This window comes from Phyllostomus discolor, chromosome X, assembly GCF_004126475.2.
Source record: "Phyllostomus discolor isolate MPI-MPIP mPhyDis1 chromosome X, mPhyDis1.pri.v3, whole genome shotgun sequence".
Taxonomy (NCBI): Eukaryota; Metazoa; Chordata; class Mammalia; order Chiroptera; family Phyllostomidae; genus Phyllostomus; species Phyllostomus discolor.
Genome location: NC_050198.1, coordinates 6037029 through 6053010, shown reverse-complemented (window position 1 = coordinate 6053010; position 15982 = coordinate 6037029). Strand labels below are relative to the sequence as shown.

Below are 15982 nucleotides of genomic sequence, written 5' to 3'. Positions count from 1 at the left end.
CCCCAGTATGGGGGTGTGCTAGAGGCAACCATACATTGATGTTTTGCTTCCTCTCTTTCTCCCTCCCTTCCCCATCTCTCTAAAAATAAATAAATAAAATCTTAAAAAAAACTTATATTTCCCAACTTGAATACAAGTCTATTGATTAACGATTTGGAAAAATAATTATTCTGTGCTTTTTTTTTGCTGAATGTATTACAAGTGCACGAGTCTTTCTCATTTTTTTCCCATTTAATGAGAAGTACCATAAGAAGCAAAACCTTTCATATTGTTGCCTTACCTGTGAATGACTGCAAATAAATCCTCAGTTGTTCGAGGTTTGTTTGGAGACACAAACGCACCTTCCACTTCAGCCTGAGAGTCTTCACTAAGTGGTGAAATCACAGAGTCATCATTTGGTGACGATTCTTAAATTAAGAACAAAAGCATCTTTAGGAGGAAGTTACCCAGCACAATTGCTGTGCTTCACTGACTCAGGGAACAAATAACAGTTACCTTAATGCCATTTTTAAAATGCAAGAGATATCTGTCACAACACCTAGTCCCTCAATAGCAAAAGTGTTTATCTCAATTGTTTTAATAAGTATAAAGAAATAGTGGAGGGAACCCAACACCCAGGGCTCTACCATGTTATAGGGAATGGAAGAAAGAAAAATTTCAGGAAGTGCCATGAGACCCCTTTCCATGGTGACAAACTGACCTTTCAATGAAACCTCATCCACATTTCCTTGGGTCTCCTCTGCTCTGCTGTTATCAGAGGCACTTTTGGCTGAAATACCTGAAGCAATATTTTCCTGCTCAGAACATTTTTCAGGGTATAAATTTACAGTTGATAGCTCTGTTTCATAGCTGATATTCCCAGGCACTTTGTCATGGTGGCGGCTCATCCCAAGTTGATGCTTAAGTTGATTGCTTATGTCTGTGGCTCTAGTTGGTGAGTTTGACTGAGGTGTGAGCACATCCACAGACTCAGGGTAAGCAAGTTCCTCCTGATCTACAGAGGATGCCTTCTGGGCCTGTACTACGGCTCCATCTGGACCAACTCCATATTGTAGTATTTTACCTTCCAAATCATTGGGGTGGGCAGTAGAGACCTTCTGAAATCCTTCTGTGAGAAAGTCACAATTTTTACTTGGTGTGTTTTCAGGAATAGGCTCACTCTCCACATGTATTTGGTCTTTTGTGACACTTGAATCTAAAAGATTGCTACCAGCTGAGGTTATTGTTTCTGGATCACAATGATTCTTCACATCAAAAGCACATTTTTTTTCTAACTGTAGTTTATCTGGTCCCATCTCAACTGCAGAGGAATCTAAAAAGGACAATATGGTGTCTTCAGTGGAGTACTGACGTGCTATTGATTTCTTAGCTATATGTGGCCTAATCTTACCTGGAGACGGGGCAGCCATTGTGAGAGTGCTTTGCTCTAAGTAGGGGAGTTCCATATTGTTGCCTTCTTTTTGCTTAACTTCTTCAGACTTACTGATTGACCTAAGATTAACAGATTTCAGGACTGTCGGTGTAATTGCAAGGGATGGTGGAGGATTCGACCTCAGTGTTTCCCCTACTGCGTTCTGCTTATTATGACTAAAAACATGCAATGGGTTACGATGGTGAAATGGTTTATTCAAGACATGAAGAGCACTTAGGTCAAGATGGGTAGGAGGTATAATTGGAAGTTCAAGATCTTTACTTAGTGACAGAGCTCCATCTTTTAAAGAGGGTTGCTGTAGTGAGGATTTCCTTTCTGGGACTTTTGGTTTTCTTTTGCTACCTCCAGGAGACAATGGACCAGAAAAGAAAGCTGTAGGGAAAGAGGATGTTGGTGTTTCAGACTGGCTTGAATAGCCACTTGATGGAGATGCTAAGCCAGCCAGCTTTTCTGGTGAAGCCAGTTTAAACTCACTATCAACAGAAGGAAGGGATGGGGTGGTAGCTCTTGATTCCGACTGGGATGTTTGGGATTCAGAGCTCTCTGGAGATTTGATGCATTCAATAACTGTGGTACCCGTAGCAGTGCTTGAATTAGATAAAGATCTGTAAGGATCATTTGTTTTCAAGTCATTTAGAAGCCAGAGGTCTGCATAGTGAGTTGATTCAGCACCTTCATCTTTGAATGGTGGAATATCTGAAGTGTCTAACTGAGGTTCCTTAATACAATGTTCATTCTGGTTAATCCAAGAAGGTTCCTGCTTGGTGGAAAGGTTGGTATTTTCCATTCTAGAAGGCGTGTTGGAGAAATCAAGAGGCAGCTTCATTTCCCTGGAACTGTGAGGCAGTAGCTGGCCACCACTAATCTTTGGTTCTTTCTTCTCAGAAATGTCTGCATTTCCATCAGACTTCCTCAACGATGAGCTCCTTTTAGGTGGGGTCGGCTTTGCCTTTGGTTTTCTGAAAGAGATGCTTGGTCTCCCCTGCCTTCTGTGGTCTAAGTACTCCTGCCAGGCACAGTCCGGAAGAGTAGGAGGAACTCCAATGCCCTGGCCATTCTCTGGGCCCAGGGCTGCATAGTGACAGACATAACTTTTACTACCTTTGAGACCACAGTCAAAGTGCATGGAGGTGTAGTATCCTTCTGTGTCCACTGAAAAGTGAGAGCTAGTGTCAGCTTTGTCTGATGGAGACTTTTCCAGAAAGCTGTCATAAGTTGCCATGCTTGTGAAGCTTGGGCAGCCCAGGCTGTCTGCCTTGGGGCGCTCAGGACTAAAATCATGGTGGCAGGAGGCATCGTGGTGGTGGTGTAGGTAATTCCACTCGCTGTCACTTGTGTTGCTATTATTGGGGTCATCCAGAAGATCTGCCACAGTGGAGGTAAAGGAGTTTGCCCGGTGGCCTCTCACTTTATCCAAGTGGTCATTGTACTGCTCTGTCACGAAGACACTGGCATCCTCATTAGCATGAGGGGCTGTGTTTAGTGACAACTCCGAGTCACAGTGTGAAGAGCCAGTGAGGGGAGGAGAAGCTGCAGGAGGGATTGTCTCTGAGGTCTGTGAAGGACATGTGGAGCTGCTCCCACTCCAGTTGCCACTGGATGACTGGTGGTCATCTTTCTGGTCCATGTGGCTGCTGAGGAGGACACCAGCCATGGAGATGCAGTGGATGGGGCTCCCAAAGGTGTCCGAGTTGGAAGAGATGTCACAACTGCCAGAGTCAGCAGCCATTCGGGACAGACGTGACCTCCCTCTCTCACTTAACTTGTGCTGGGGGCTGTGAAGATGTTGAGAACAGGCTAGACCCAAAGCAGGCTGGTGTTCCTGGGCACTTGGGCTGCTGGGGACCTCGCTGCAATCATTAGGGGTTCTTTCTTGGTCACCCACAAAAGGCTCCCCCTCTTCATATGCTGAGGGTTTCGGACCAACTTTGGGCTCAGCATCTCCACCTCTATTGCCTTCCCGGGGAAGGCTCCGAGATCTTGTGCGGCTGCTCACTGCCGTGGTAAACATGGTGTCACCTTTGTCTGCCAATGCAGAAATGTTGCCAGCGGAATGTGAAAGGGAAGCTGTAATGCTTTGACCCCTTTGAGCTCTGATTCTCCTTCTGGATGGAGCAGCAATCAGAATGTCCTCCGTTTGGCACTCTGAGTCCCTGGTTCCAGACCTTCTATTGACAATGTTGGAAGGGTCTGGATTTGTATGTACAATCACGTTCCTTTCCCTGGCCACGGGTGATTCATCAGAATCTAGGGCACATGGAAAGCATAGTGAGATATTTTATATAACATCATATCAACAGACATTCTGAGAGACACAAATATGTGTGCTAGCATGTTGGAACTTGTTCTTACAGGAAAAAATCAGCATATAAAATTAGCAGAATTTAAAATGCTTTGGATAATCTCTCCCTGTCTCTTCCTCTCTCTGTTTAGATAGATAAATAGATATAGATATTCCCACTATATATATATGTATGTGTGTATATATATATGTATGTGTGTATATATATATAATGAGAAGATATGCTTTTAGATCTTTTATCTTTTGTTAATTCTCTCTTCTCAAATCACTTTGCCCTAATAAGTGACTACTATTTTTTTAAACTAAAGTCTATTTTAACTTCTTGGCCACTATTCAGTTTTATTTTGTAATTTAAACACAATGATATAAAAATCTTAGAATTTACTGTAAGAAATAAAAATCCTATTTGTAAAAGATGAAAATGATAATAAACACATGGAGAGATATCCTAAACACATTTAACAGAAAAAAAAAGAAAAATGTCATCAAGGATATCATGTTATCAATATTTAATTTAGTATATTTGAAATTTATCTTTTTTAGTTATTAATATCATAAAAGTGTATCTCTCTTCAAATAAAGGTATACTTTCCTAAATGAATCTTTCATTGAATCTTGTTACTTTTTATTCCTAATTTCCACCTTAATAAAACTTTTAAAAATTATCAAAATTAGCTGAAATTACATTTCAGCCATAAGACCTGAATGTATATGACTAAATCTATAAGGTCAAACCTTCTCAGTCAAGAAGAGAGACTTAAAAAGTCATATACCTGGCTTGCTGAACACAAAACAAATATACTCCACTTCAAAACCTCTACCAGTTACAACAGTGACTTTTTTTAAAGATGCTGGTTAAAGGTCAGCTTCTGTTTCATCTCCTTAAAATTAGCACCCAACAGAATGTTGACAATAAACAGTTTTATATCACACCTATTTCTTGTTGGACTCTTCTGGGGATACCAGAGATGGTTTTCCTCCTCCTCAGTTTTCGTCTCCGCTGTAGTACGGATTGTGAATGAACAAGAGAGCAGCGTATACTAGCCTCTCTGTCAAAACCAACTCCTGCAACCCACAAATAAATCTCATTAGCTGTTAGAAATGGCAAACGCATTTTCATTTGCTTGGAACGCAGTGATATTTATTGAAGTAAAGGAAGAGTTTGGATTAAGCCTGTAAACAAATATAAGGGAGCCCTTATTCAGCTCTTATTTAAATTATGCTGCAGTACATTAAGCTTTATTTCTGAATACAGCTCTTCATAACAGCTTGCACTGCAGAAACTAACAAGCAAAGAAGGAAAATCAAAAGAACAAGGAGAGAAAAATAACATCAAAGAATAACCCTCACACAGAAATGACTCTTTAAGGACCTAAACCTTTAGTTATTACTATTTACTGCTTTATTTATTAAAGCTGATGTCTTTCCATAGTAGATCCATAGCCAAGATGTTAACCTGAATTAGTTCAGCTAACATATCTTGACCTATCTCTTCATTAAAAGATTTTTGTATTTTTCCCCTCCACTCACTCTGCCCCCCCCAAAAAAAAACCATACACACATGCTAGGAGGAAACAACAGCCTAGAGATTTTTAAAAAAAATAATCATGTAACTCTGTCTGCTTTCTTCTACTGACTAAAATGAACACTTGTTTGTGTGTAAAGTGCTCTTTTTTTAACATTTTTTATTGTTGTTCAAGTACAGTTTTCTGCCTTTTCTCACTACCCCTCCCACCACCCTCTCCTATTTTCATCCCCTTTGTTATTGTCCATGTGTCCTTTATACTTGTTCCTGCAAACCCTTCACCCTTTTCCCCTACAATTCCCTCCCCTCTCCCCTCTGGGCACTGTCAGCCTGTACTCAATGTCAGTGTCTTTGGTTATATTTTGCTTGCTTGTAAACTGAATACTTTTTAGTTTAGCACCAGTGTCATATTGGTGTATAATAATAATAAAAGGCAGCCCCCAGTCTGCACTTAAGTGGATCTACCTTCTGTACCAACTGTAAATAAAACTGGAATTCCCAGTTGTTACATGTATATGTTTGCTTTAGTAAATATGGGGGGAAATCATGATACCTGTTAGTTTCTCTCTCTATAACCACATTATGCACACTACATTCAGTCCTATCCAATCTAGAATGCTGAGGGAGGAGGTGAGAACCCAAATTCATCTGGCATAGGCATATGCCATGCATTTTCCAGAGTAAGCTTTGCCTCAGGAAGCCATAATACCAAAAGTGCTTTGGAATTTGGTTGTCTCATCATTTATCCTGATTGTTAAGCTTAGGGCAGGATGGCATGTTAAACCTTGTTCAGCTATATAATGAAGCAGTTTGAGTTTTGCTTAGCATCACAGTGACAACAGTTTGTAGAACTCTTTGTAAAATCTGTATGAGCTATCTACCATGATGAATAAGTATAATATTATCAGAGAATTTGTACTAATGGAATTTTCCTTTCTTAGTTCCAATCAAAAATTAAATTACGTCATTCTAATCATAATAATTACAGAACATATGGCATACAGACAGACATTTTGTGTTACATGGGCATAATCAAGCACCTGCTAATTAAAGCTCTTGAAATCAACAGATAATCCAGGCTTTAGTCTGAGAGTTCCTGAAATAAAGCAGAAGGAAAGATCTTCCCTTTTCCTGAATCACAAGGCCCATAATCAAAGAACTAAATTTGAAAACAAGATTTTACTTACAGTGCCATGAAGAAAGCACATGTTGCTAATAATCAGATTTCCCCAGAACTGAAAGTTAGTTTATGAGGATGCCAAAATGATCCATTTTGACAGCTGAACTCCCCTAATTCATCCCATTTAGATTATGGGGATCAGATAAAGTACACATCCCTAGAATAATTTGTCCTACAAGTTAAATAGGTCATCAGGAAAATTAACCCCAAGTTCACAACCAGCTGAACAACTAGAACTCCTTTTTTTTTTTAAGGAAGGAAATAGCTATGCCAGATACCAGGTCATCATTTGTTCCCTACTTTATGTGAGAGAAATTTGACTGGGGTTAATAATACCTGTGTGCAAAATGCATTTCAAGTAACATGCAATCTTTAGTTACGTGGTACCAGGGTGAAAATCAGTCACAATATGGCCATATTGAAATTTTGAATATATAAATAAATTAGATATAACTATTAGAGATGTTCAAAGAAAGCACAGTAAACAGATCATTTAATTTCCATCTTTGAAAGTTAGAATATTTTATAACATTATTTTACTTACAAAGATTACCATATCCAATTCTGGAATTTGTAATTGCTGCCAATAAACTTTTCCAGAAAAGTCTGGACAGGCTTGCATTCGTCCTAGACTAATCGTCACTCTCGGTACACAAGAGGAGGAAAGCAGAGTATATGAAAGACAGGCTTGCTGGTTTTAGAGTAGAATTCAGCTTTCATCTATGAATCCATATACTTTTAGGTCAAAAATCCCTACAATCACTGCAGAATTCTAAACAATATTTTAAACATGCCTACCTTCACCCAAGGGAGCATGAAAACAGATTTTATACTTGGTCTACAGAATCATTACTTGCAGTTTTAGGAATCCAGAGTTCGCCGTTTTCTTTCTTGCGGTGCCACACGTCATTATCATATGATTAATCACTGCTGCTCTCTCAATTATTTGTGAGCTATGCCCAAAGAACTATTTGGTGACTTTTTTCAAAAAGAAACTGTCCATCATTTACATAACAAGTGGGCCAATGAAACATGCAAATTGGTGTTCAAAACCTGACAAAAGCATATTGAACATCTTCTGGGTTGTATTCTGATAAAAAGGAATTACTTGTTCACAAAGCAGTATTCTTAATTGGTACCCCCAGCATCATAACTTTTGAACATATTTAATACACAGAATATTTTGACCCTCTTGCCCCTAAGGAAAAAAAAAAAAACAGAACGATACCAGTGACATTGATGGGAATAATGCAAGAAGAAATCACTTGAGCATCTTGCTTCATCTTCTCCTCTGGTGTTGGGAGAGGTAGTGCTTTGCTCCAGTTGGTCTGCTTGTCCAGTGTCGAGGGGATATTATGTACTGGGTTTTTCGGCCTCTGCCCTAACATGACATCTGTATCTTCATCCTCCGGGGGATGGGACTGCAAATGAAGTGCATTCAGATTCAACCATCATGGTTTATACATAAACAAACATATGAGGAATTTCACAGTTTAGTTAAGAAAGATTTGGTCAGAAATAAGCTTTTAGGTCAAAGGAGGAGTTCCTAGAAGTAATTAGTAAACACAACTAACTGAAAGTTGGAATTTCCATAGTCAAGCAACACAAAAGGAAAAAATGAGTTAAATAAACATGCTCTTCAGGTCAAATGGAATTAAGAAGACAAGAGACAAGGTAGCCAGAGCTTCAAACTGAAGAAGAATGTGAGTCTCTAATCCAGTGAGAGGTAGATCACTTTCTCTATATCCATCTCGCCATAAATTCTACTGAAAGTCTTGAGAGCCCTAGATGACTAGGATCAAAGAGAGAAGATGATTTGGATGCCTGTGAAACGTTTTGGAAAATGTGCCAGAAAACCTGGAGTCAGGATACATTCCAGAACATATCATCTAAAGGACAAGTCAACCTAATTGAGAGGCTGGATTAAAACACAAGGAATTAATTTTACTGCAGGACTATGGCATTTCTGAGTAACATTTTAAAACCACTATGGGTGGAGTGGGGGAAAGTTGTGGTGGAAAAATGGAGGCAACTGTATTTGAACATTAATAAAAAATGATTAAAAAGAAAAAAAACACTCTATGCACATGGAAAAGTAAAAGTAAAGAATCTCCCCCCACCAACTATAGTGAAAAATATACATGCCGTTAGGGTGTACTCAAGTGGGTTTCTTTTTTCAAATTTGGAAGACAAAAACAGTCCTTGTTTATTTTGTTTCAGCTTTGAAGTGCTAAGTTTTTCTTCCAGCTGTGTAGTTAGAGGTTTTGACTTCTATATGACAATTGAAAATTCTCCACCCAAACCTTTCATACACATTAATATTGTCTAACTGATTTCAGAGTTGGGTTCCTAGCCCAGGTTATTAAAAAGGCTCCATTTTAATTTTGATTTCAGATTATTTAAAAACCTACTGGTAGTTTCCACTACTGAAACTAGTTTCATTTCTTTCTACAATTTGGAGAAAGGTGGATATTTATAGAAAATAATTTTTCCTCTTATTCTAGTTAGATTTTAATAATATTCCATCCTAAAATCAGAACCATTAAAAAATTCTCTTATCCTCACATTTGGAAGCATTATGCCCTGTTGACTGAGGATTTCACATATTGTCAAATGAATTAAGTCCCCTTGAAGAGAAGATCCCAGAACCAGTTGTTTAAACTAATCCCCAGCGTTTGCTTACCTTGTGAAAGTATCTGCAAAGCCCCCAACACACCTAACAGGATATGATTCCCCCTCCTTGAGAAAAATGTGTTTGCCATGAATGTTTTAGTAAAAACATCGCAACCTTCTTTCTCTCTTCAGCTGTTTATTCCCAGGGAAGCGAATAGCTCAAATAAAGTTGAAGCACAAAAGACTTTGTTTCCTAGGTAACTTCCAAAAAGGAAAAAAAAAGTTTGGTGCATGCAAAATGAGACAGAAAGAAGGGGAGAGAGCACAAATAGCTGGAGAGAAAACCCCACCACCAGAGGTCACATTTTGTAGGGAATTCCTTCCTTGAATAACAAGGGACTGAGAAACAAAGAAAGAATAGTGACCTGACTAAAGGTTCTGACCAGAAGCCAAAAGCACTTTTTATTTAATGGTGACAGCAACAACTGACTGCCAGATAATCCTTTTGTCGTGTTTTCTTTTTTGATTTGAGAAGCTGAACTTTTACAGTTTTGATAAATAAATATAAGGCAAGTTGGAATTTTTTTCTCCCAACTACAAAGTCCAGGAGAAGAGTTAGGTGATGCCCATCTTGAACAGAGCCTTATTTGCAACTTAGAGGTGTGTGCATGGGCGGGGTGGAGTAAGTGGGAAAAAAGCCAATGCCATGGCTGTCTAAATTATATTTTATTTAATTCAAGTTAGGAAAATACCTACTCTTTAACTTGATTTAAAAGAATACCTCTTAGTTGGTTAGAAACAACAGAGTTTGCCATAGAATTAAAAGAGAAGAAAAGTGAAAGTGTCTGGAGAGAGTGGGATAGGGTACAACGGAGTGTTCTCAGAACCAGTACCTTTCTACTCCATGGGGTCATGTGGCAACATTCAGTGGGGGAGGGCGAACGGGTGCTGTTAAACTATGAACATGAAATGCAAAAAAAGAAAAAAATTAAAACATGCACACAACACAAAGTATACCCTTGCTTATGATATTAATGAATGAATATAATGGGATAATGCCTGCTGTACTCCCTCCCTTCCTTTTCCTTCCTCCCTTCCTTCCTCCCTTCCTTCCTTCCTCCCTTCCTTCCTCCCTTCCTTCCCTCCCTCCCTCCCTTCCTCCCTTCCTTCCCTCCCTCCCTCCCTTCCTCCCTCCCTCCCTCATTTTCATTTTATGAGAAGTAGCATACATAGTGGTTAACAGCACAGACTCTGAAGCTAGACAGAGTTCAAATGCAGGTTCTACCACTTATTTGTTGTATAACCTGGGCAATCTCTCAACTTTTCTAACATTATTTCCATTATCTGTAGGATAGAGAAATAACAGTATCTACCCTCCAGGGCTGTTTTGAGGATTAAATGAGTATATATCATACTAGTCTTAGAAGAGTCTTGGCACATAATAAGCTCTATATGTTAGCATCAGCTACTACTACCACTATTATCATTACCCTTACTTTGTAGCTGTGAAAGATCTGTGAAATTGTTTTTGCAAATTGTAACTTTCTATCTTTTGTATCCCAATCCCACTCGCTAATTTGGGAGACTGAATTATTTTCTTTCCTTAGAGTGACTTTATTTTCCTATGAACTACTTGGAAGAATATTTCCTGTGTATCAATTCCTCCTCTGGACTGTTCAAAAATTGCCTCTTCCTCATATTCATAGGCTGTATTTGACAACAGGGCTAAATGTATGGGAATGTGACCCTTCCAGTTGCACAGGACCCCGCCCTGAGAAGGACTCCATACTTGGTTTAAAGCTGTCACTGTGTTGGTATTCTTAAGTTTTTGAGTAAGGGGCCTTGCGTTTTCATTTTGCGCTGGGACCCACAAATTATGTAGCCAGTCCTGCTTGTAGGATAATTTGGTAACTAGAATTTCCTTTTCAGCATCTACTAAGGAAGACTTTAAAATTCTTTTAAATTCTAAACCATGTCAGCATTGGATTCCATTAGGCATCTATTACAGCACTTTCCATGTAGCATTGCTTTCATGTAACATGAATTATCCCTGAAGTGTCTTTTTCATTTATTAAGTTACAAATTCCTAGAGGTCAGGAGATATATTTCATTTTCCTTTCAGTCTTCTGTGATGCCAATAAAATGATTCTTCATTGTAAGGGCTCTAACAAATTATTGGTAAACTTTAACAATACCAGTTCTGTGTTTTTTAACAGTGATGGGGAACCCAAATAAAGTAAGGATCATGATCAAGACCTCAGGAGGAGGCAGACACCTCAGAATCCAACAGAACATACTCTCTTAGTGAAAATAGGTGAAAACAGATAGAGCAAACCACAAGCAACCACTGGTTCCACTGAAAGCTCAGTATTTACATATGCTCGTTCTAGTTATTATTAAGCCTATAGCATAATATATTTTGGGGGGCACTTAAGTTCTAATACTATTCTAAGTTTCTAAATTTTAACTGACAGGTTTGCTCATTAATTTTTAAGTACAGCAAATGCCATCTCCTCAAGCATAGTTAACTTTGATCTCGATCTTATTTAAGACAAATGATTTTGTAGGGTCTATGGCTTCCCCATTGAAAGGGATCATTTTGATAGATATGGTATATGCGGCCTGAGTTCAGATACTTAACCTGGCTCTCTCATAAGAATCAGTCACAGATAGTGATGTGCAGGTAACACACTGGGGTATACAAAGTAGAGAGAAAATTCATAAAAGTAGGGAAAAGGGAGCTTGAAAACAAAGGCTGCATGGTATAATAATTTGTTTCCAAGAAACCAAAGGCTTTGGTGCCTTACAAAAGGATTTCAAAAAATCAAAGAGCAGGAAACTAACTACAGGGTAGAAAACATATTAATGATATTAATATATTAACTTTGGTAGTTTGTGTTAAGTCTCCTAAGTCAGCTCTCCTGCTGAGTATTTTTTTTCCAGGAGTGTGAGATGAGGAGTAATTTATTTTTTATCTGTTTGAGAACTGCCCCCGTCCATCCCATTAAACAAGTTCAAGGTAACACCTGGAAATGACTAAGGATAGCAAATCCAGAGACAGAGAGAGAGCACAGACTGTTTAGTTTGGGTCATCATCATTAAGTCAAAGTCTCTGTGTGTTAGACTCCACAGAAGATTCCTTTCCAACTCATCAGTCTCGCCATTATTTTGATAGTCGCTCCAATCTCCAGCTTGTAAGGGCTGAAATTAGGTACTCTTGAGCTTGGGTGTGGAAGGATTGTATTTTTTGGTTCTACCACCTAGACACAAGCACTTAAGTCCTTGCAGATGGTCTGTGGATTTAGAGTACTTTGACTTATAATATTAAAATGAGCTATGGTTTTATTTCTGCCATGAATTAAACTGCCTTAGTGTAATGTTTTAAAGCATCATCTTTCCTGGGTGTTTAGTCAAAGGAAGTAAAATTGTTTTAATTATTTTCAATATGATTTCTTTTTTTTAAGATTTTATTTATTTATTTTTAGAGAGGGAAGGGAGGGAGAAAGAGAGAGAGAGAAACATGAATGTGCGGTTGCTGGGGGCCGTGGCCTGCAACCCAGGGATGTGCCCTGACTGGGAATCGAACCTGCGATGCTTTGGTTAACAGGCCACGCTCAATCCACTGAGCTATGGCAGCCAGGGTTCCAATAAGATTTCTATGCAGTGAATGCAATAGTCAGTTCATAGATTTTTTTAAAATTATCTATGAAATAAAACTGCAAAAGAACTACTACCTCAGGGCATGTCTACATGGCTCAGCATGCTACTCCTTAATGGGTGCAGATGGATAAGGTTAGGGAAGGTTGCATGCTGATCAAACTTGTATGAACTGAATTATTCTTTAAAGGCTCTACTTAAATGAACCCTATTGCTTATTCAGGGTAAGACTTGTAAAGACAGGAACCATTTCTTGTTCATAACTGTATTCCTACTGTCTCAGTAATGCTCAATAAATATTTGTTATACTGCTAGTGCCCCCATGTGCCTGGAATAAGCAAACAAAAAAATCCTCCCTCAAGGAATAATATCAAATTATGTCCACATAATAACTGTTCAGTACAACATCCAGCACAAAGTCAGAGGTAACGAGGCAAGGAGAGGACAAGACAGCATGAGCAAGAGGCATCTCAGATAACAGATTATAGAAGTAGACTCATAGGGACTCCTGCTTTTGGAATTACCACTCCATGCAGGAATAGCAGTGAATAACCTTGGCTTCTCCAGAGTAAGTGTGTGGGAAGATTGTTAGACCACTCATTCATTCATTCAAGAACATTTCTTTGATGAGGGTAAAAATCAGCCCCAGTGGAGACAGATTAAACATATCTCCCTCATGAATATATGCATATTCACTGTACAATTCTTTTGACTTTTTTGTTATTTTGAAATTTTTCATAATACAATGTTGGATAAAAATGAAAACAAATTTTGTCCTTCGTTTCCCGGGCTCCCATTCTGACCCTCCTACCACTGATTTTGAGAGGCCTCAGAGTTTAACTGTCACCATTTTAGAATCAGCCACTACCAGTCATGCCTATTTTGTCCCTAACAGAAGATACTTCCTTGATGTTTTCATCCCATTTTTGTCCCTGCTCTGGCCCATCAGTTATACCCTCAAATCCTTTCCCTAGCTTCCCATGAATTTGCTCAACAAAGGCTAGAGTTATACTTATGATGGGTGCTCGGAACAAGAAATGACAGACATTATACTCAAAAGCAGTCAAAAGCATTTCTTTGGTGAATAAAGAAAGAATATTTTCCAACCCCCAATCTTTTTTATGCTGAGTGTGTGAGAAAAATTCATTTCTTCACTTTTGTGGCTATTTCTCCAAATATCTCAAGATTTTCCCTATCCTTTCTCTTACTGCCAAAAGAAAAGAAAATCATCCCTCCACACTTTACTTTCTTTTTTCATTTCATTTTATATGCTGATGGGGGTTTATTTGCTTCAAAACTTTCCAAAAGACATCTGTTAAAATGTCGTGGGTATTCCAGCAGGAAATGTTTTGAAAAATTGGCTTTGGTTTGTGATCTAACCGATACCACATGGCATTTATAGGAGTCGACTTTCAGAGCTTGTTTATTACTATCATGCTGTCTTAAACATGAGAAATAGTTAATGGAGAATGGACATTATGGTACATTTGAATACAGGAATAAAACCTTAGTTTGAAGATGGCTATTGCAAGGCACACTGGGTTCTTAGTGAGGTGATCTGGGATATTATTCTCATTCTACTTTGAGCCTTGTTTGTCCTTAGACCAAGTCCCCACATTTCTGCACAGCTTATGGCCTGTCTATGAAATGGAGGGGAACTTGTTTGCCTCGTATTTTTCTTCACTGGAGTGTTTATATGAGTTGTACACAAATACGAAATACTTTGATCCTTCTGAAGTCTTAAAGGAGTCTGGCCATACCATCTTCACTTATCACGTTGTGGCTGCAATTACATAGCACTTTTATTCCCTTGAGATTTTCCCAAAGTTTCCTACTAACTGGCACTGTACTCTTATCTTCCAAATATGCTTTATAACATTATTTTAAACTCATACTGTGCTTCTCCCTTTCCTCAGCTCCAATATTAACAAAGTGAGCAACCGTCGGGGAAATAATGAGGTAAATAAAAGTGTAGGGGACGTCCTATGCTTTCTATGTCCCAAGTCTTTCTTCCCTTTCCTGGTTTATCCGTTCACAGCCCAGGCCTTCATGCTCCCCCAAAGGGCCTGAATGCAGCGACTCCCAAGTGCCCAAACCCTTCACAGTGTACTCCCAGCCAGCTATGAGGCTAGAAAGAAGCCCACAGATGCACTCATATTAACATGCTGGGAACTCCTAGTGGTAAACCCAAAGGAATAAATCTCTGAAGCACAATTCTGGACAGTGGTTATAGGCTAGGACAGAGCTACTTGGGAACAGGTGCCTACTGTGTTCTTCTTTTAACCATGTTATATATTAATATCTATTTAAAACAGTAAGATGCATAACTATTCAGGGCTGGATAAAATGACCTTATTATCATTGATAAGTCTGCTTTTCCAAATCACACCTTTAATTTTCTTCCCTAACAGATATTGCCACCAAAACATCCTCAATTCTCTGGACAAGTACTTTGCAAAAGAAAATATACAAAATACAGCCATAGTAGGGAATTTTAACACCCCATTGACCTTAATGGATAGATTTTCCAGATAGAAAATCAACAAGGAAAGAGTGGCCTTAAATGACACACTAGATCAAATGGATTTTATTAATGTCTTCAGAGCATTACACCCCAAAACAGCAGAATATACATTTTTTTCAAGTGTATATGGAACATTTTCTAGTATAGATCACATGTTAGGGCACAAAACTAGTCTCAGAAAATTTAAGAAGACAGATATCATATCAAACATCTCCTCTGACTATAATGGTATGAAACAAGAAATTAATCACAAGAAAAAAATGAAAAACACTCAAAGACATGGAGGCTAAATAACAGGTTAATTAAACAATGAATGGGTTAACAATGAGATTAAGGAAGAAATCAAAAGGTACCTTGAAACAAATTAAATTGAGAATACAACAACTCAAATATCCAAGGGACACAGCAAAAGCAGCCCTAAGAGAGAAATTCATAGCATTACAGGCCTACCTCAAGAAATAAGAAAACTCTCAAATAAACAATCTAACATTACACTTAAAGGATCTAGAAAAAGAACAACAAGCAAAGCCCAAAGTGAGTAGAAGAAAGGAAATAATAAAGATCAGAGCAGAAATAAAAAAAATAGAGTCTAAAAACAATGCAAAAGATCAATGAAACTAAGAGCTGGTTCTTTGAAAAGATAAATCGAATTGATAAACCTTTAACTAGAATCATCCAGAAAAAAAGGCCCCAGATAAATAAAATCAGAAATGAAAGACGAGAAGGAACAACTGACACCACAGATATAT

The 15982-nt window shown here is 38.4% G+C and overlaps 1 protein-coding gene across 4 annotated transcripts in view; it reads right to left on the bottom strand.

The window, feature by feature from the left end:
- The window catches only part of NHS (NHS actin remodeling regulator), a 350296-nt gene that overhangs the window by 8792 nt on the left and 325522 nt on the right, over positions 1 to 15982 (bottom strand). For 2 of the 4 annotated variants that reach the window (XM_028522230.2, XM_028522232.2), the window contains exons 4-8: positions 9946 to 10008; positions 7668 to 7860; positions 4668 to 4799; positions 701 to 3679; positions 281 to 407 (exon numbers count right to left, since the gene is read on the bottom strand). In XM_028522230.2, the coding sequence (XP_028378031.1) occupies positions 281 to 407; positions 701 to 3679; positions 4668 to 4799; positions 7668 to 7860; positions 9946 to 10008 (3494 nt within the window). The remainder of the gene's footprint in view (positions 1 to 280; positions 408 to 700; positions 3680 to 4667; positions 4800 to 7667; positions 7861 to 9945; positions 10009 to 15982) is intronic. The other 2 variants (XM_036017055.1, XM_028522231.2) reach the window with 2 other exon arrangements.